Source organism: Labrus mixtus, chromosome 6 (genome assembly GCF_963584025.1).
Source record: "Labrus mixtus chromosome 6, fLabMix1.1, whole genome shotgun sequence".
NCBI lineage: Eukaryota > Metazoa > Chordata > Actinopteri > Labriformes > Labridae > Labrus > Labrus mixtus.
In genome coordinates, this window is record NC_083617.1 from 1,378,735 (window position 1) to 1,400,183 (window position 21,449).

The window sequence follows — 21,449 nt, forward strand, 5'->3', positions numbered from 1 at the left end:
TCAATCAAATAGAACCATAAAGGGCCCCCAAAAAACCTTTAAAGTAAAGTAAAGTACTTTTGTTCTGTAAAATCCTCTTCTCCATGTTCCGCTAACTCTAACCTGTGTCTCTAGTCCGTCTACAAACCCCCCAATGATGAGAAAAGTCCATCCTCTCCGTCTTCTGCCTGCTCCACTTTTCAGAAAATGTGTGCTCAAACAGGCCGTTTGGAGATTTTCCCTTCATGACATCACAAGGGGCAGTAGCCCCTCCCCCAGGTGAGTGACACTCCCACAGCTAGGTGTTTGTTCTGCCCTCTGAGTCTGCCTTCTCACCGTAAACAATAGGACATGGAGCGAGAAAGCACCGAGTACACCCGAGTCCTTCCAGAGAGGGGGGCGTGGTCAGACACCGCTCATTTACATATTTAAAGGTACAGACACAGAAACAGTCTGTTCTGAGCAGGGCTGAAATAGAGGGGTTTATAGACATGATCAAATACAGGATCAGAGTGGATTTAGAACAAGAAACTGTGTTTTGTGTTTAAAAAAACATTGCAGAGGTTTAGTATGGACATCAAACATCGTAACATTATATTTATTAAAACCTGATCAGCAGAATATATCTCCTTTAATACGACTTTCTAGATTTTGCAGTGAGCCTCAAGTGGACACTCGAGGAACTACAGTGTTTTAAATTCCGATTATCTTCATTTCATCTTTTCATCGCTCCTTCTTATGATTGGTGTGTGGTTGTTATAAATCCATTTTTTGTAATAAATATTTAAGCTTTTACACATTTTATTTTAACCCAATCCCAGAGAGTCTTTCAGTAACTTAAATGACAATATTTAGAGTTTATATAAAAACTTTTCAGATGTTTATTATAATGTTTATAAGACCTTAGATCACACTGATGTTATTAATCAGTTTTAATCAGAGTAATCAGCCGCTATCACATTTCTCTCCAGCTGTCAGAGGAAATTCATCCGCAGGAAAAAAAACCTCTCATCAATCAAACTCGTCCAGCAGGTTTAATCCGGTGCACAAGACTTCCATTAGTTCCACGCAGCGAGGCTCTGCAACGAGGCCTTTCCATGGGGTCGTGATGTTTCTTCATCGGGCGAGGAGGGTAAGGTTCCCCTGAACATGGCTCCAATTCTTTGTCTTTGGCATGTTTCCTCACATTCCTGGGTAATTTCTCAGAGTACACACGCCCTCACACACACGCTCACACACTCTGGATGCGTCCTGTCCGGAGCGAGGACCTCCGACCAATCCCTCGCCCGCTGAGCGCTGCAGTCATTGTCACACAGAGAAAGCCATTCATGCTGCTTTTCATTCCTGCAGTCTTGTTGCACAGCTGGCCGGGTGCAGGGTTTGTCTTTATAAACGCAGCAGGCCCGAGCACGTTCCCCCCGGCCCTGAGGCGCTACGTGCAGCCGACTTCTTGCCTCACTATTCATACTGAATTCCTCCACACACGTCTACTACCCCATTTATCCTGAACACAGCTTTTATCAACAAGTCTCATATTGACTTTTATTCTTTAAAAACATGTAGATATACTCCTTCCTCTGTGAGCCCAGCGTGTGTAAAGTTTCTTCTGAAGTCTCCACTGAAAGCTCTCAGGCTAAGATTACAGTACGGATGGTTATCTTAGCGGGTCGTCTGCAGATCAGGCCGTGAACATCAAAGCGAGGTGTTCGTCTATATTTTGAAACATTAGGGTCGAGCTCAAATTGATGACATACCTCCACCACCCCCCTCCCTCCCTCCCCCCAGTATCTTTTTCTCTCGACAGGCTCCACGTGTCTGGAGAGCAGGCAATTACTCGTCCAGCCTCCTCGCTTTTCATCTCCCATTTCTTCTCCCCTCCTCGAGCAAAAACTTCATTCCTGTGCAGGAGGCTGATCGGAATACAGATTTAAAGATTTAGAGGCGGTGAGAAATCTTTAAAAGAAAAACGGATCGGAGTGTTCAGCTGGCGAGAAGGGGGGGAAACTTGTTGCATCGGCTGCAGGGCGTCAGTGAAACTCTGCATGTTGTATTTCTATTTCCAGGGCTTCCGCTCAGGCGTGTTTCAGACGATGCAAAGCACCATATTAGTGGTATATTGTGAAGGATCCGAAAGGGCTCGTTAGGCATCACCAAGATATGATTGTTGGTTTTTTTGACTCTATTTTTGTTTTCGAGAGGGAACTGATGTCCAACACGCTCGCGCTGTTTTAGACTCCCTCAGTTTGACGTCTCAGTACACACGAGGCCGAGCTGTGGGAGAAAGAAAACAAGACGCGGGAAGAAGGCCGTGGAAGCTTGGATGGATTCATGTTGTAGTAACTGAAGAGCGAGCTCAGCTGTTCTCCAGCTTCTTTCAGGGTTGTTGCAAACTTTTTAAAATCAAATTTAAGACTTTTAAAGACACCACACAAAGAGAAAATGAACGCCATCTTTGCACCACATTTCATGTTGGGACTCAGCGGCTTTGATTCCCAGTGTCCAAAGTTTAAATGTTTATTTGCATATCTTACAAGTTGCATCATAATCATCGTTTTGCCCCCCCGTCAACTTTCCCCCGTATTTTTCATCTTCAAGCCAAATTTTCTTTGACTTGAATTTGCTCAAACCTCTCCTCCATCTGTCTTCTGTTCACAGATTGTGAATGTGAACGCTGCCGTTGATGTCGTGTTTCATCATGTGAAGAAAACCTTCAATAAAGAAATATTTAGAAGACTAGCAAGCAATCAATGCAGTTAAAAAGATGAATGCATTTATTGTATTTCAGCCCATAATCGAGATTTGTTAATGCTGACTAATTTCAATTTAAAGAACAATATAAAGAAAGTAATGAAGATTATTGCTCCGATGCAAAATGATTAAGAGAGGGTCAAGAGAGTTGACCCCGTCAGGATGAGATGATTTAACCTGATGCCTCCTTTCTGTGGTTTCCCTTCATTGATTCCTTTTAAATTGTTCATCATGTTACAAGTACAACATGTGGCATAAAGGAACCATCTTTGCTGTCGTATTGTCTCATCTATTTATGTGCAAATCCTGATGTCGGGAGGGAAGCGTGCAAGACAAATTCAACCCCAGTAAGTCAAAGTAACAAGTCAAATATTTCAGATGTGGAGGTGAAAGTCAAAAGAAACAGAACAGAAGCTTTTAGTGCCGTTACACCTCGTTGTTGGTGCCCACCAACGGGGAAATCTCTTTGTTTTGTGGTGCAGATGTGGCAGAGTCGTTTTTAGCTTCACTCTCTCTCACTCTCTCCCTCGCTCGCTCTGTTACTTTATGGGTGGTGTAGCACAATACAGGAAGTGTCTGGGCCGCGAAACCGCAGCACACTAACGGCACAGCTACCCTAATTAAAAGGCTTCTTCTTCTTTGCTCTTCTAATCTGGATGCCGAGAGGTTTCTTATCTCGTCCCTCATTCTTGAACTTCACCCCAGCAGCTCAGGGGGCGGAGCTGTTGACACAGACCTGCATCTCAGTGAGTCACTGGAGGCGGGGGGGGGGGGGGGGGGGGGGGGTAACATGTGCCTCGGTGTACAGCTGAACAAACAGGTCAAGTAGCTGAGGAGCATTTGAGAAGGCAGGGTGACTTACTTAACCCTCTGCTGCCAGCACATCGCTGACATACTGCAGAGATCTGCAGACGCTCCATCTGAGGCAAAACAATGACGGAGCACATAAGAAAACACTCGACTGCACTTGGTCATATAGTACATTAATGCAATTTGCATTGTGTTGTATGGGGGGGGGGGGGGGGAATTGGGGACGATTGATCCCCCACTGCTCTGCGTTCACATCAGTAACATCGCTCTGCACCCGAGTTCACTTGTGTATGTACACAGTCGGATACAGCAGGGGGCGGTATGCACACAGTTTGTTTGCATATCTGCCAAGAAGGAGAAGGAGTAAGAAGTAACCATGGCAACCAATCACAGGCTGAGTCCATCCTACTAACTCTGGATGTTTGTGTTATTTCTGAGATGCCAACAACGACCCTCTTCCTGCGTCCACATCTTACCGTGCAGCTCAGAGGATGAAACGGGTCCGTGCAGTGCAGATATGACCGTTTTTTGAAGTGACACCAGCAGTTTGCAATTACAACCAAATATCGATCCACTTCATGTTTGAGCACGGTTGCGTTCACATCCCCCGCAGACTGTACTAGAGTACTCATGAATCCAGGAAGCCCAACTAAAAATTGTCGGAGAAGCTAAAATAAAACGATAGCTGATTGGGTCTGAGATTGCACACAACTAGAAGTTCAGGAAATCTACTTGACTAAAATGATTATGGATATTTTAGTAAGCGGAGCCAGAGGGAGATTCACCACGCACATGAACAATATCATTAATCTTTCTGCATCTCTCTGGAGATTCTGCATTCAGGAAGTTGCTGTGTGCATGCAGGTTGAAGATGTCTGGCTCCTCTGATTCCTCGGGGGGGGGGGGGGGGGACTCGGTCTCAGTCTGACAAAGGCAGCTCCATACGCTGTCTGGTTTTAACCCTGTTTGTGTTGATGTGAGACACTGGCATGGAGGAGCTGTAGCACTGTCAACGGGGTTGGTGGCCCTTAGGTGGTGGGGGGGATGGGGGGGGGGGGGGGGGGGGGGGGGGTCGGCATGAGCACGGAAGCCGCACGGCCGTGATTCACCGTGACAGCAGCGCCTGGCATGTGAGGACAGCAGGCCGGGCGGGCGAGGCTGCTGCCTTTGATCTTTATTTGCTGCACCGTCTGTTTTGCATTTAAGAGGCTTGCTGAGCGCGAGGCATTGGATACACCTTGAATGGCTCAGGACCCCAGTCCACTTTTTTAAAGACCCCAGGATCCTTTTTCAAAGCTGAGGGGATCCAGGACAGAGAGGGATGACGGCTGAAGGAGAAGGGGTCTGCACTGAATAGAGCTGAGGGTCTCCCAGCAACACAGATTAGCTGTGATGAAAAGAGATAATAACACACGATCGAGCTAATGGAGAGAGCTGAGAGTGAGGGTGAGGGGGCAAGGTAGCGTATAACTCCTCTTAAATAGACCCTCAACCAGGGGTCAGGGGGGCTGTGGAACCAAAACAAACACACACAGCACCTCCTCCAATGACCTTCTGCAGCTCCTCCTGACCTGTCAAACTGATTTTGCACGTTTTGATGTCAAAAGACTGAGACGTCTCACACCTGACAGGCCTGATATCTTAAATATGTGGCTCTATCTCTCTACCAGGCATGATGCTCTGACAGGGAGGCATCTCTGTCTTCAACCGCTGAATATATTTATCCTCTTCAACATCTCTATTGCACATTCCTGAATCACACAACACTGGCCGTGATCCAGAGGCAGCAGCTGGACAAACTCTCACCCCAGAGATTGAACCGACTTTTAGAAAGTACTTACCCCTCTCTTAATTAATTTGATCATATTTTACCCATAATATTAACGTTAGAAAAAAGGGGGAGGGCTGGTTGCTTTGGCCTCGTCCAGACGTAGCTTTTTCTGAGCGTTTCTACATTTTTTTTGACCCTGTGAAGGACCTGCTTGAACCTTTTTTCATTTAAAATCAACTTTTGTGCCTTAAGAAAGAGTTAGAAATATAGACAATGATGTCATCTGCATAAAGTTGTCGTTTTTATATTTTAACAGTGCAACACAATTAAGTTATTGAATTCAAAGTTATTTATATAAATCTGAAATAAAATAGGACCCATTACGGTTCCTTGTGGGACACCATTTCGCACATTAAAAATGCTAGAAAAAAAACATCAACTTCAACATTATTTATTTAAAAAATCCGGTAGTTTCCCAATCTTTTCACGTTTTTTTAGTTAGGTTGATGGGAGTCCACACTTGTATGCTTTTAAAGAGTTTTGAAAATGTGAGACACTCTAGAGAATGGAAACTTTGGGTGTGTAATCCACACTTTCTAAATGTGTAGAACATCAAAAAAAGTAGATGAGGAAAGGTGTATTCTTTTGTGTGTGTTGGAGGGAAGCCCAGCAGCCATTTTTAAAAGTCATCGAGCTTCTGCTTCATGCTGAAATGTTTCGGGGTGCTCACCAGCCCTTCAGCAGAATCCCTTTTTCCACTTCTGACCAGCATGTAATTTATTCCCAGACTATACATTTATAGCAGTGCACAGACACATGGTGATATTTATACCGTCTGTCAGAGCGTACACTGACAGCTCTGCTTAAAGAAATATACATCTTTCTAAGAAAAAAGGTATGGTTTAAAGTAAAGGTTTCAAGTCATGGAGTTTAAAGGATTGAAGACAGACACAGACATGTAGCAACATAGATTTTTTTATTCACTTTTTGAGCAATGAAGAGAGCTGTGCACATATTCCCTTAGCTTAGAAGTGTTTATATTATTTGTATTTTCAAGTAAAGAATAAACTAGCTCTGATATGGATTCTTAAAGCCTTTGCACAAGGGTCCATTTTTTTTGGATTCGTTTTTCGAAATCCATAATCTGAAAAAAAAAAAACATTACTCACAGACGCCTCGCAAACCGCCTTCATTTTCTACTCAGTATGAGACAAAAAGTCGGTGTGCAAAGGCCTTGAATTCAAAATTATTCTCAACTTTTTTTTTTTTAACTCTCAACAGCACCATTTAATGGCTAAATGCATACGTAAGATTTAGCTTTTCTTATAGCTATAAAATACATGTCTCTGTGAATGTGACTATAGAAATATATAGATTGTATTTCCTTCTAACAGTCGTGTTTGTTGGTGGGAGTAAATGCTGCTACCTGAGCACTACTATCAGCGTGACTGGAGGTGCATAGCTCCCCGTTTCAGTCAGAGAACAGAGAGTGGAGGTTACAGCGAGGTTTCCAACATGCAATAGGTATGTATTCACATTTTTTTAAAACAATCAAAGCAAAGCATTCTGCAGCAAAAACTAATGCTACATTAAACAATATGCTGAGAGATTAATAACTACATGTGTGTGCGAGTATATGGAAGTGAATCTGTATGAATGTATTAACATTACTCTTCATCTCTCCTAGCTTTAAATGCTTAGTCAGGCATTCCTCAAGGTGCAATCTGACATCTTCTGAAAGGGATACTTCAGATTGATTCATGTTGGGCTCTAGGAGGTACTTATCAATAACACTTACAGAAGATGGCTGTCAGCATGGACCTGTCTGTAAAGGCCAAAACTTTATAAATAAATGGACAGCATGCCTCATCCACTTCTGGTTGAACAGGTTGAAGCCAAATACACAAAGATACGTCCCACCACTTCCACTGATGAAAACATCTTAACCTTAATGATAAACAGATTAAAAGAGCTGTCAATCACAGCATTTTATAACGCCATAGCATTGAATAACTAATAAAAATCAGAAAGTTATCTGAAAAAAAGATGACTTAATCACAAAATGGTGTGATAATAATCATCATGATGAAACTTGGCTGGAGAAAAATGCATCTGACGGCATCTGTTAACATAGAGGAAGCGGGGTTTGTGACTTATCCTTCAGCCAGTCAGCAGGGGGAGCTTTAAATCTTTTGGCTTCACTTAAGGCGAGGTGTTCCACTGTCCATTCTTTATACAGTTTTTGTCACAAAAGCTAAACTATGCACCACTGTGGAAAAAAAAATACTTTAGCCACCCAGTCCCAAATAAACAAATAAAAATCCACAAATTAATGGAAGTTATTTGTTCTTTTAGAAATAGCCAATCAGTGGTGGTCTTGAACGGTCTTGATTTAAAATCTGGAGTCCGCCCAATCTGAGGCCGAGACAAGACAGAGTAAAAATGCTTTAGATTCCAAGATGAGACCTTCAAGAAGTGATCTCCAGACTACTCTGAGGACCAAGTCTACAACACCATCTTTGGGTTATTATGCCATAAAAGCACTTTTTAATAAAGTCAGTTATGGGTGTTTGTTTTGACTCTATCTTATTTCTTAGTTTTAGCATCTGTAGTCCAGACTGCTTCTCCAAACAGAGGCGCTGCTGGCTGCCATCTCCTGTAGGTGATAAACTGACCAATGATAGGTACCTATACAACCCTGCTTAAAATCATGAGAACTATCCCTTAAAATGTGAAAAGTTTGATAAGAACAACACGAGTTCTTGCTTTCAAAAATAGTCACATCTGTTCAGAAATACAAAACAAAACAAAAAGTTGAACATCCACCCTGTTTTCCTAAATCATAGCTTATGTACAAAAGGGAGGAAGTGACTTAAAGTAGGATAAGAGTAACAAAGAGAGAATGGTGCATCAAGGCAATGGTGCATCAAGTCTAATCCAGGTGACACTGGAGAGATGGGGGGGGGAGGGGGGGGGAGGGGGGGGTGGCATAGAGTGCATGCTGGAGGCAGACTGTGGCAAAGGGAAGTCCTGTAAGTGCACTAAGTAGAAGATAACACCCCCAACTCCTTCCTGGACCCCTGTTGAAACAGCTAAAGCTTATTACTTCTGGCATCAAATAGGTATTGTGGAGGCGAGGGATATGTGTGTGTGTGTGTGTGTGTGTGTGTGTGTGTGTGTGTGTGTGTGGTTGGAGGGGAGGGAGGTGTTTGTACTGGCGTATTGCTGAAGAAACCGACAAGGAGGAAGAACGCCGCTCACTCAGCCACGCTCATCAGTCGACACACACCTCCCTCGATAGCCAGACACTGTCCAGGAACGGTCCCGGGGGGTAATCTGGAAATGTGTGTCTGCAGGAAACAAAACAAAAAACACACATATAATGAGAAAAACATCTTAGGACAGAAATACACATCGAAGCCAAGAGATAAAATGTCCTGCTTTTCCAACAGGGGTTTCCAAACTCTACAGCTTTAAAGGTCCAATCAGTGAGATGTGTAGAGAGTGAGATGATAAAGGTATCTTACTATCTGATCATTAAGGAAACATGTTGAAGTGCTGGCTTCTCTGACAACAATGCAGCAGTCAGTATGTCCTCCTTCTAACTTTAGATTCTGCTCCTGAATGCTCTGGATTTGTTTGGACCAGAGAAGGTAGGCGCTTTTAAGACACACCCCCACACGGCCGTTTTGGACACCCCTCGGTTTGCCAGATATGGGGGGGAGACAGCTCTCTATAATGTTTAGAATCTGGACTGCAGTACCCATTTTAAACACTAGGTGACATAGTTACATACTGCTCCTTTAAGTCTCTCAGAGGAGCTTTCGGGTTTTGTGTTTGAGGAGGAGGAGGAGGAGGATGGACGGGGCAAACACAGCTGTGAAGACGGGAGTGATATTTCAACCAGGGGATCAAAGGTGACTGACTCTCCCTGTTCCAATAACGGCTGTCATCCTCCTTCCTCTCTCTCTCTCTCTCTCTCTCTGCAGCCTCGGGGTTAGACTCATCCCCTTATTGACCGAGCTGTCTGAATTGGCCTGCCATCACTCCTCCAGTCACCGGAGCCTTCATCTCCGCTGGACTTCTTTTCTCTGTAGGTTTGTGATATGGCCTCCCTGGCACCCCGAGGGCAACCGTCACCACAATGGGACGACAGCCAGACAGCGCCATGCACACATGGCAACACTCTCAGGGGGCCATTTCGCCTCCAGGACCCCTTTCCGGGTTCTTCTTCCTCTCCTCCTTCATCTTCTAAAGGTTAGGGTAAAGGAAGCCCGTTTGACTGTTTCAGCTGCGTGATCATAATGGAGTAATAGACGCGCTGAATGTTTTCTCTCTGATGTTGGAACGAGAGGTCTTTGCATTGCTCAATTTTTTTTTCACCACATCGGACACACAGCTGGAAAAACAAAACCCAGCTCATTTTGCGGCGAGCTGTGTGCCCTCAGCCTCACCCCCTTCATACAACCTTTGTCACAAGTCCAGCTCTTAATTTTCTGTTTCATTCTGACAGGACGGACAACACGAGCGAGTGAGAAGGAAAAGTCAAAGAGTTACTAAAGTAAACCAGACTAATTACAGCCCCCACGGCGTGAGAAGCACGCCATGCTTTTCGCCTTCTTTATGAGTCACGGTGGCGAGGGTAAGGAGTGCTTCAGGCTCGGAGGTCACACCACAGATGTCCTAACGCTTTTTGTGACAACCGGTCTGGTTAGCATCACGCTAATAAAGCTGTAGCATCACGTGTAAACACTCGTTTACTTATTTGTATCCACTCAGACGCACGCTGTTTTTGATGTGGCAGCCTTCACCATAACTCATGTTTCCTGTTTACTATTTTAATGACTCACACGGGTTAAATAAATTCTGCTGGATTTTCACTATTTGTGTCCGTCCTGTGCACTGAGAGAGGAAAGGCGTTGCACTTATGTCTTGTCTCTATGACAACAGCCGCTGTGTGACGGGCACTGCTTGGGATTGGTTTCCCTTCACTGTGAGCATCAAACGGAGGATGCTTGTCCTTCTACTTTGTCTGGAAGATGAGCGTAAGCGTGTTGAGCGATGGCCTCGCTATCACGGCTATATCGGCCTTTGCAGGTCATCAAAAAAAGAGTGCCGCAAGGGACTAAACACGGGAGTGAAGCTGTGACGCGCTGTCGTTTCCTTCCAGATCCAAGATGCTTTAGTCATTTATTCTTCCAAAAAAACCAACACAAGATACTACAAACGCAGTTATCGGGTCATCAAATCCACTTGCGATCGCAGTGTAGTGTAGTGTGGCGGTCAACGGAAATGTTCTCTTCCCACGCTCACCCCCTCTCTCCATCCAAGCCAAAAACCAGGTGAACAGGTGAGTGCGGCCCATCTAATCACTGCCATCACCACAAGATTTCCGGTGAACACACCCACCACCAGTAACAAGCAGACTGTAAACAATAAACAAATCAGTAAACAACCCATGAGACCAAATACACAATCGACTTACATTTATGGCTCCTACAACGGCTAAGATCAGAGACGGAGCGAGGAGGATGAGGGTACACGACCCGACCCGTAGGAGACAAAAATACGGGGAACATCATCGCCTGTACTATATGATTAGAGGGTTTAAAAGAGCGATGGTGACGACAACAGCGCCCTTCCAAAAAGTTGATTGATTTTCAACTCAAAGCGCTCCAAGGGGCCGCACAGAAAAGGCAGAGCGCTTGGAAAAATTACTCTGAGCGCTGCATCTTTTCTCCCGGCGGCCATCTGCTGCAAACGCTCCCTCCTCAATGGGAACAATTGAAAAAGAAGCGAGGTGGACACAGGCCCTTAGTGTTCTCTTAGACTGGTGGAATAGCTTGAATTTTAATAATAATATAATAATAATAATAATACATTTTATTTGTGTAGCACCTTTCATACAAGTATTGCAGCTCAAAGTGCTCTACAGCAGAACAAGACATAAAAAGAGGATCACATAATGAAATAACACAAAATGAAATTAATAAAAAAGGCATTCAATATTTGAAATTTGCATTAAAAAGGCATAAAATAGTATAAAATAGCAGTGAAACATAACCCTATAGATGCCCATTCAAAATGCTAAGGTGAAGAAGTACGTTTTAAGCTTACTTTTAAACATATTTAGTGAGCCAGCCTCCCTGATATCTAAAGGTAATGTGTTCCATATCTTTGGTGCGTAATTAGCAAAAGCTGCAATGTGTGTTATATATATGTTTTTAAGTTGTATTTTTGGCCATAATCGGATAGGACAGCTGAAGAGAGACATGAAATGACGGGAGGAGAGAGTGCAGCAAAAGAAAAAAACCTCCGGCCACCGCAACGAGGACTACAGAGTCCGTACATGGGGCATGTGAGGTAACCGCTAGGCTATCTGGCGCCCCAAAATGTGTGTTAATTTGACTCAAAAGTCGCCTATAGTAACACACCTTTTGTTTCAGCGTAACAAAGAATCCCTGGGATTAAAATAGGAGCGCAGGAATGTAGAATTATATGACAGCTGGGGTGAATCCACAAAAATAAAAAAAAATGAAGACACGCAAACTTACAGTGAGCCTGTTGTCATCTCGTTACCCAGTGACTGAAGTGACCACATGACAGGACCACGTCGGAGTCAAAGCACAACATGAAAAACACAGTTCCATTGTATCTGACGGTGAAAAACAACATTCTTCTGTGATATGAATGTGTTTAGGAGCTGGAGGAGCCGCACATTAACACCACAGAGCAGGCCAAAGGATAAACTTAGCCCCATGACTGCGTCTGTTTTTCTGTTTTTGTGGTTTCACATTCTTTTCAGAATGCTATTTTTTCTTCATATGAGATGGATAATAAAAAACAACATGCCACCATAATGGAAGACATTTGTCATGTAGTACACAAAGCAGACAATAAACAGGAGCCTGAATAGCATGCCATTTGATTTCCTCTGGTCGTACACAGTTTGAGCAGCCGAAGCTTTATAGTGGTAATGATGTCCAGGAGGAGGGATCTGAGCCGCGGTGGATCCTAAACACTTGGCTTTCATCTGTCCAATCACAAAGAACAATAACACAATAGTGCGACTGTTTCAGAAGCGCCGCCACCGGCCTGTCAATGCCGCTTTTTTGTGCCTCTGTAAAACAGTTCTTGATATTCTGATGTCCTCTCCAGTGCAAACACAGGTGAGCGATTGAATAAAACCAGATGCTCTCCCCGCTGCAGAGCGGCCGCTTTGCAGCCATTTTACGGCGAGTGTCAAAAGAATTACGATACAGATTCAACCTTTCCCAAAAACAACATCTGATTGAAAAGGGAGACAAAACTCAGGAGGAGCTGCCAGCGCTGTTTGAAAAACTGGCCTGACATCCAACACATTTCTCTGGCTGAACTATTGCATGATTCACTGTTCTCCAGGGTTTATAAAATGTCGTTTGTCAGAAGAAATATACACATTAAAATCTGAGGGATAAAACACTGTGAAAGGAGGAGAGGAGCCGACTTGCTGCGGTTATAAATCCTGTCTGACCTCTGTCCCAAATACTCCAGCTACTGTGCATCAGGCCTTTCATGTTCTTATCACAGAAAAGCAGTGGAAGACAGACTCTGACTGGCTGCTTAGAAAGGCCCAGTGGGATGCTCAGAGGAATGGGAGGAATGTCTGTAGAATAGCAGCTGAGGATGTGGATCGTCCTGGCTCTATATGTCTCTGAGAGTCAGTGCACCCGAGCTCCAAATGTGTCTGAGCTTAAATCAGGATGAAGTCAGACAGCCTGTTAAGGTGCAAACAAATCTCTCGTCCTTATCAAGTTTTTTCTTTTTAGAAAGAAGAAGTTGAAAAAGTCTTCATTGGACTTCCTGTTCTGCTGCAGCTTACTCACCAGCATCAACCCTCGTCTGCACCACTCCCAGTGCTACTCTGACAAAGACTTACCACGGGGAGGGAGGTTAGATATTTCTCTCTCTGCTTCTTTGTTTGTTTGTCTTTCAGGGAAAGAACATCCCCGTTTTGATGTTTGCCATCAACACAACTGACATGCAGACAAACCTCACACCTCCATGGCATTCAGAAAACTTTCTTCACTGAGTTTACAGACAAAGAAAAAAAATACAGAATATGTAGCACAGGACCAGATTTTGGTCTGATTCAGACTTTCTATAAACCCCCCTTTCTATAATCTCTGGTTCCATTAGCATGCTGGTCAAGTTGGTCTGATGTAAATGATGAATGGACTTGAGCTTGTTTATTTATTTTCTAGTCTTCTGACTACTCAAAGCGCTTTTACACCTCAGGTCACACCTACACATTCACACACTGATGGTAGAGGCTGCTGTGTAAAGAATCCATCAGAAGTTACTAATACATTCATACACATATATATGCGGCCGCCGAAACAGTGGGACTTGGGGTTAAGTGTCTTTGCCTGAGGATACATCGAGGATACATCGGACATGTAGCTGCAGGAGCTGGGGATCGAACCCCCGACCTTCCGATTGAGAGCCGACCGACTCTACCACTGAGCCACAGTCACCCTGTGTACAGTATGGATGGATCATTACTGTATTAAGGAGGCAGAGGGCTATACACCATTTATCAAGCCACATTACAAAGCCACCACACTTTAAAATATCAAGACACATAATGTAACATATTTCTGCTTTGTGCCTAATTTTGCACCCAGATGAAACACCAATTAACCGGGAAAATGAGGTTGAACATGCTCTACATGCTGTAGCACCATGCACTGTAGACCAACAGCTCATTTCTAAAGGAGACTGAACCTTGTGGTGGTTAACTTGACAGCTTAATGTCTTGCAGTGCCTCTCTACTTCTGGTGGTTCCCCATCTTTGGCTTTTTGATCTTCAATAGAGGATTTGATCTTCACAGAGCAGATGCTCTTCTATGGTTCCCCCCTTAATAGACTAGCCATGAAGGACAGAGCAGCTAGCTTCCCCGGTATGCAGATTGTCAAATCCACAGAGGCCGCTCCACATGGGAGTTTTGTAACCTTGGCCCCCCAACAACTAGCTGCTCGGTCTCTGATAGAGCACTGCGAGGTTTGGTGCAGCAGCTGTGTTCTTGGCTGCTCTCTCCAATATTACTGTGTCACTAAAGCCCCGCCGAGAGGAAGTGGATACCATTTCCCGGGAGATCCGGAAACCACAACTGACAGATGATATTCTTGGATCCACACACGCTGAACACATTCGGTTTATGAAGAGGATTTTGCATGGCTAGATTGACAAAGTGATGGTTCACCACATGAGCTCAAGGTGTTTACTTCTATCATTCTGTTGTGCCAAGAATGAGGATGTTTCAGCGGTTTAAACCTAAAGTCATAGTCTGCACGGGGTTAAGATTTAGCCACTTTGGGTAAAGAAAATGTGTGAAACAAGGGAAAGGTCAGGAATTGGCATTTCTTTTTCAGATGTCTGAAGAGCATAGGCTATAGGCCGACCATTTATGTCATTATCATCTGGCTAACAGCACATCTTAATTCTAATGTCTCACACTTTTGCAACTGCAACCTATTTTTACTGATCCCACATGCGCAACACTGCAGTGGCTACTTCAGCAGAATATAACAGCTGTTGAATATCCAGAGGAAAAACACTGGGATTTTCAATAATGTATCTCAAGAGTCTTTTCAGACTGTTGTTTGTTCATTTTTTTATTTGTTTATTTGTTTGTCTCGTCACTTTGTATTATTATTATTATAATTTTTTTTATACTACTCTTCTCAAATTTACTTTTATTTTTTCACGCTTATCTATTTATTTTTATTTAGTTATTGTATTTTATTTTTTGTGAGTTTTCCACTCTTGCACTTTTAACTAAGTCTTTAAACTAAGAGGTCTATTTGTTGGACTGGAAGGGTTGTTTATAGGGAGAAGTGATACTGGGTTTTTGAATGTTTCTGGGGAAAAAAAGAAAAATGTTGACTGCATCCCAATTGCACTGTATGTCTTGAACTTGCTTTAATAAAAATATGTTGGAGTCCTTTTCAGACTGCTTTTTTTTCCTGCAAAAGTGCCGCAACTAAGCTCAGCCGTCATCACATCATTCATACATTCATATTGATTCTGCAACGGCGTAATATTGGCATCCCAGTCTGTGAATTCATATTGCTTTTCTGCGTGAGACAGCTGAAACCGCCTCTCCTCTGTTACTACCTCTGAAGACTGTAGAGAGGAGGGGATTACTTCGTCCCACCCTTTATGCCTCCATGACATTCCGATTGAAAAAGAAACGTCACAGGGGCGTAAATATCGCGGCGGTCTGAAAAGGGCTAATGACAGAAGAGATCATTTCTGAAATTATAGAAATGTACGGACAAAATGCAGAGTAAGAAAACTCACCAATAATGATTTATAACGTAAGAATACAAACACGACAAAAACCTAAAACCAAAAGAAACGTTTGAGGATTCAAAGTTTCTCTGAATAGAACATGTGTAAGGCTCCTCCTCACTCTCACACAGCGCACATTTTAGAAATATGCAGATTGATGCATATCACCTGTGGTGCTCGACTTTCTGTAAACTTTATGGTACTTAAGGACCAGGTAGGGCCAGAGAGAGAGAGAGAGAGAGTGGAGACCAAGAGAGTGAAAAAAGGACGGATAACGGGGGCAAGGAAGCAGGGAGGCTGGATGGAGGGCAAACACTTTGAAATCTGAACCAGGTTGGAACAACAGGGCCCTCTCTTTACACACAGTGACAGAGATTCATTAGCCAAACAAATCAGACTGAGCTGAGACTCCATTAGAGCCAGGAGAGCACAGCATCAAACCCTGCTGCGTACACAGAGCCACACTGACTGGTTGAAAAGGAAATTGTTCCTAAAAAATTGTGTTTTAAAACGATGTAAAACATTAAGTTTGCTTAATGGGGACTCACCTTTGCTTTGCTATCTTGGGCCGACATGTAACCGACACACATGCTCTCTGTGGTGTGACTCCAAAGGAACTCCACTGTGAAAATAAACACATTTAAACAGGGTCAACAAAGGGAGGACATCAAGAAACATGAATATTCATTAATCGTGATTAACTAGTTAATGCTGACAGCTCTAATATATATATATATATATATATATATACTATATTTAAAAAGGGAAGGGGAGAGAGTGAGTGTGCAGGGAGAGAGGACTTCCTCCTCTTTGTTTCCGTCTGTTGGAGGAAAAGTTTGGCAGGTGACTCAGTGTGCTAAACTGCGGTTAGCTCCGAGCGTGCCCATTATCGTGAAAATATATGACTCAGAGTTGTGACATAACGGCAGAGGAGGAAGGTAGAACCGAGCTTGGAGCAGAAACTCAACTCCAGCACTAGGAGGATGTGGTCGACACGCTGTTTGTTCTCGTAAATCAACACAGAGCTCCTTCGCCGTCCGCAGTAATCTGAGGTAGTCCACGCTCCATAAACGGCATCAAACACGGCCTACACATCAACCAGGAAGGGATACTTTTTATATTCAAACGGGCATAATGTGTAATATAAATAGGACTCCACTTGTCAAACGGCGTCATGTTGAATTTGTTAGAACTCGTCATGAGCAGAAACTTCTGCTGGACTTTGTTTTCTTTGGAGCGCAGGGCTCTCTATGAAACACAGTTACATTTACACAGAGAGCAAATGTGAAACCGTTTAGTCGATCACATGGCTAAAAATTTGGACGGATTTCAGATTACATGATGGTGTGTTTGAACGAGGAAGTTCCTGCTCTGCCTTTCAATCAGCCACACTGGGCAGCAGTCAGAGGGGCCGACGCTTGCCTGCAGATTAGCGGTTGATTCCACAGTGGGAGGTCTCAGTTTGAATCGGAGATGAAGGGTGTGAAACCAGAGCCCTGATTGTGCAAGTTTAAACAGAGACCACCCTCCAGGAGAGCCAACAGAGCCCCCCCCCCCCCCCGCAAATATATCTAATGATGCATTTAAAACAGTCAAATCTTTCCCACTTGTGAGGTGTTGAGTGGAGTCGGATAAAGTGTGATAAAGCCTGTGGTTACTCATGTCTTACCCAGTATACCCTGAATATTTTGAGACGGCGGCGCTTCCGCACATCTGCAGCAGCGCAGGACGATGACTCCACCCAGAGCACGATCTTCACCGGCCAGAAAGGGCGAGCCTGGAGCGAGAAAGAAAAAACATCACACCTCAGATGATTCAATGAAGCATAAACAAGTTTCTCTCAAATCAGTAAAGTTTGTGTACACTCTGAAGTTCTCCACACTGACTGTGTATTTCCACATCCAGTCCCTGGGTTCTGTGTTCTGTCAGCCCCACGGTTTTCCTACAATGAACAGCGCACGCCATGACCAGAGAGTGAGCACAGCCATAAACAGCTGTTCACACATCACAAGATCACAGGAGAACTACAACTACAAGATCACAGGAGAACTACAACTACAAGATCACAGGAGAACTACAACTACAAGATCACAGGAGAGCTACAAGATCACAAGAGAACTACAAGATCACAGGAGAACTACAACTACAAGATCACAGGAGAACTACAACTACAAGATCACAGGAGAGCTACAAGATCACAAGAGAACTACAAGATCACAAGAGAACTACAAGATCACAGGAGAACTACAACTACAAGATCACAGGAGAGCTACAAGATCACAAGAGAACTACAAGATCACAGGAGAACTACAACTACAAGATCACAGGAGAGCTACAAGATCACATGAGAGCTACAAGATCACAGGAGAACTACAAGATGTGTTGATAAAGTGATTGAATATACGATCAGGAGTCTGTATGTTGAGATTTATTTTGAAATTGACCGGGCGCTCTGTGCGTTTCCTCGTCCGACTTCCTGTCCGGGTCAATCTATTCTGTTCAGCTTGACATCATTGTTTTGCTTTCAGGCAAAGTTAAACTACTGAAAACATTTTATCTATTTTATCTTTTCAATAAATCATATTTCACTATTTTTACGAGCAGATTTCAGCAAATTATAGTTTTCTTCACACCTCTACAACTTTATGATGTTTTGGATGTAATGTATTTTGCCTAATTTACTGTACAGCACTTTGGTCCGCCTTGGCTGTTATAAATGTGCTATATAAATAAAGTTCACTTGACTTGACATCATATTTTAATTATAAGGAAGGATAAAGTCCAGCTACATTCACTCCCACACCAGTTGAGCTTTGTTGCAAATAAAAAATATCAAATAAATCAATCATGTGAGAACCTTTAAAGCTCGCTGACGAAACTTCAGAGGCAAACATGAACGAGGTGTTGTGTACGAGAAGACTTGAATTGGCCGATGAATGCGGAGTAATAAAGAGGGAAGAAAGGCTTTCTATAAACAGCTACAGCAGCTTTCTGTGATGTCTACACACAATAACAATTGGTGCAATTGATGAAAATGTATTTGTGTCTGCATGCAAGAGAGTCTTTGCTGCAGCTTCGGTTTCCATGTTGTAATGTTTCCTTTACTCCATAAAACACGGTTTTGTATTCGTTCTATAATTTTAGAAAGGCTTGTAAATATCCAACACATTTAATAACGTCTTTAGATGTTGTAGGAGTTTAATCAGAACCTTTGATGTAGACGTATTTGAGATAAAACCTTATGGAGGTGTAGTTCACTAAAGCCCCGTTTCCACCAAGCAGTCCGGTTCAGTTCGGTTCAGCACCCATTTATTGGCGTTTCCACCGTCAGAAGTTGGGAAGGGTACCAAAATAAGGGATCGTTCTTTTTGGTACCCTTCTGTTCGGGCGCCAAGGTTGCCGATTTGACCTTAAAGGATCCCTTGTTTACTGTGTCCCGTTCTTCTTTGAGCTGAATTAATAGCGGGCTACACAGTTTTAGGCTGCTATGACGCGGCTATCTCCATCTGACTTAAGCCTGATTCATGCTTCTTGCGGTCGGTCGGCGTGGTGCGGACAGTGCGATACGGACGGCGGGTTGCGGACGGCGCGTTGCGGACGGCGCGTTGCGGACGGTGCGTTGCGGACGGCGCGATGCGGACGGCGCGATGCGGACGGCGCGATGCGGACGGCGCGATGCGGAAGGCGTTTCATACTGATTGCGGTCAGAGCGCTCAGAGCTCAACACGGTCCGCAGAAAGTACTTCTGGGCCCTGTAGCCAATCAATCGGTCGGTGCAAACCCGTCCGTGTTGTTACAAAATCTTGTCAATCAACTTCTGTTGAGTCATGAAACTCTAAATGAATCACTCAGATCCAGTGGAAGCCAAACACATTGAATAAAGAAGAAACGTATCAGCTCCGCTGCCGTAACCGAGCGGAGACGGACCGAACATGCATCTGGTGACGGCGTCTGTATGACTCATTTGCAAAGATTTACGGGGAAACAAAAGTGGTGCATTGTTCTGTGAATCAGTCCCTGACAATTACTGTTTGAATCTTAAAAATCCCGACGGAGTCGTCTTTGAAATATTCTATAAATAGAAGTTGAGTGAGAGGCGTCCAGATCTCTCACACTTTCATCGCTCCTCTTTCTAAGGCAGGATTTATGGAGCTTTGTTTAACTGGATGTGCATCTTGAAAGGAAACAGAAGAATTAACTTCATCCAGCTCGTCCAAACGTCTCACTGTTACAGATGTCCATGACAAAGCCGAGCTGGGACGGACTTCTAAAAGGAGGCCCCCAAAACAAGGCCAGAAACCGCCACATGTTTCCACATGTTCCTCCTCCTCTGCTCTCCCAGCGGCCGGTCACAGACACAGCAAACACAGTTAACTAGGCTTTCTGAAACTGACCACTTCTGAGAATATGGCACACACAAAAAAAACATCTTCACATGAACTTTCAACAAAGCAATTATGTCTTCTAAAAAAGGTCTGTGGCTGTCAGCTGTGATGTGAGGAACATCTGAAGGCTCCGTTTAAACAGTGAGAATGATCCATAAATCAAATCTGTCTCTCCTCATTCTATTATTTCCACTTGTTAGATCATTCCTTTCCTCGTGTTACGCAACATCTGTTTTGTCCGTTTAATTCCATTTGTGCATAATTGTGTTTTGTGTTTCTTTGCAAACACGTTCTTGGCTGACAAACCCGTGTGTGTGGAAATGAGTGTGGATGGGGATGCATGTGGGTGACTCACTGATGAACTTGTTTTGCATAGCCTCCAGAAGTGCATGGTGGGCATCCTCAGACTGCATGGCAGCGGAGCACTCCCTCGCCAGCATGGTGCGAATCAGATGCTCTCCGCAGCCTGAGAGGAGACACACACACACACACTTTATAAACTTGTTTTTCTGTGCTGCAGAAATGCATACTTTCACTCAAACTTGCAGAAGATCTTTAGATGGGTTCACAAATAAAAGTGAACACAGAATCATCTACACATGAACAAAGAATACATTTGAATATTCACAGTTTTTGGTTTTGATCATGTTTGATGTTTAATTGCTGACACAAGTACAGAAGCCCTAAGAGGACATAATACATGCACCTGTGTCCTTTGTTTTTTCTTTGATCTGCTGGTTTCTCAGCCTCTCAGTAAAGGACGGAAACAGTATCGTTAAAATCAGTTCATCGGCGGGAAACACAGAGACTTGAACTCATTTTGTAACCTGCAGATCCTCTGAAAGGCTGACAGTATTTTAGCTTCTCCTGGTCATGTGCTTTGAAGTAGATTTTCTCTGTTTCCATCAGGACATCGTTGTCATGTTTGAGCTGTAAAACAGGGTCAGCACCTCCAAGTCCGAGGCCATGGTTCTCTGCCGGACAACGTTGAACTGCAGGGAGTTAGTCTCTGCAGTTCAAGATCTCATTGTCTTGTTCATGAGTAAGGGTAAAATCGTTAGCGAGGTTGACAGGCGGATTGGTGCGGTGGCCGCAGTATTGTAGGCGCTGTGTGGAGCAACTTGGGGTTAAATGTCTTTGCCCAAGGACACATCGGACATGTGGTTGCACGAGTTCGGGATCCAACCCTCGACCTTCCGGTTAAGAGACGACAGTATACCAACTGAGCCACAGCCGCCCAGTTACCCCGAGAGGGATTAATAAAGTTGTTCTAATTGAACTGATGCATTTTATTTACGCTGCTCGACCGTGATAGTAATTACATTTTGTTATTTTTTCTCCAGATCTCGACAGGAAACATTTGAAATTCACTATTTTTTTTCACAGGAAAAATAGGCGTTAATATCCAAAGAAAACAAAT

At 43.7% G+C, this 21,449-nt stretch overlaps 1 protein-coding gene across 1 annotated transcript in view; it reads right to left on the minus strand.

Moving 5' to 3' along the window:
* Positions 1–6,265: 6,265 nt before the first annotated feature.
* The window catches only part of tasp1 (taspase, threonine aspartase, 1), a 30,665-nt gene continuing 15,481 nt past the window's right edge, over positions 6,266–21,449 (minus strand). The window contains exons 11-14 of the mRNA XM_061039416.1: positions 20,385–20,495; positions 17,314–17,421; positions 16,193–16,266; positions 6,266–8,658 (exon numbers count right to left, since the gene is read on the minus strand). Of these exons, the coding sequence (XP_060895399.1) occupies positions 8,566–8,658; positions 16,193–16,266; positions 17,314–17,421; positions 20,385–20,495 (386 nt within the window). The 3' untranslated portion in view covers positions 6,266–8,565. The remainder of the gene's footprint in view (positions 8,659–16,192; positions 16,267–17,313; positions 17,422–20,384; positions 20,496–21,449) is intronic.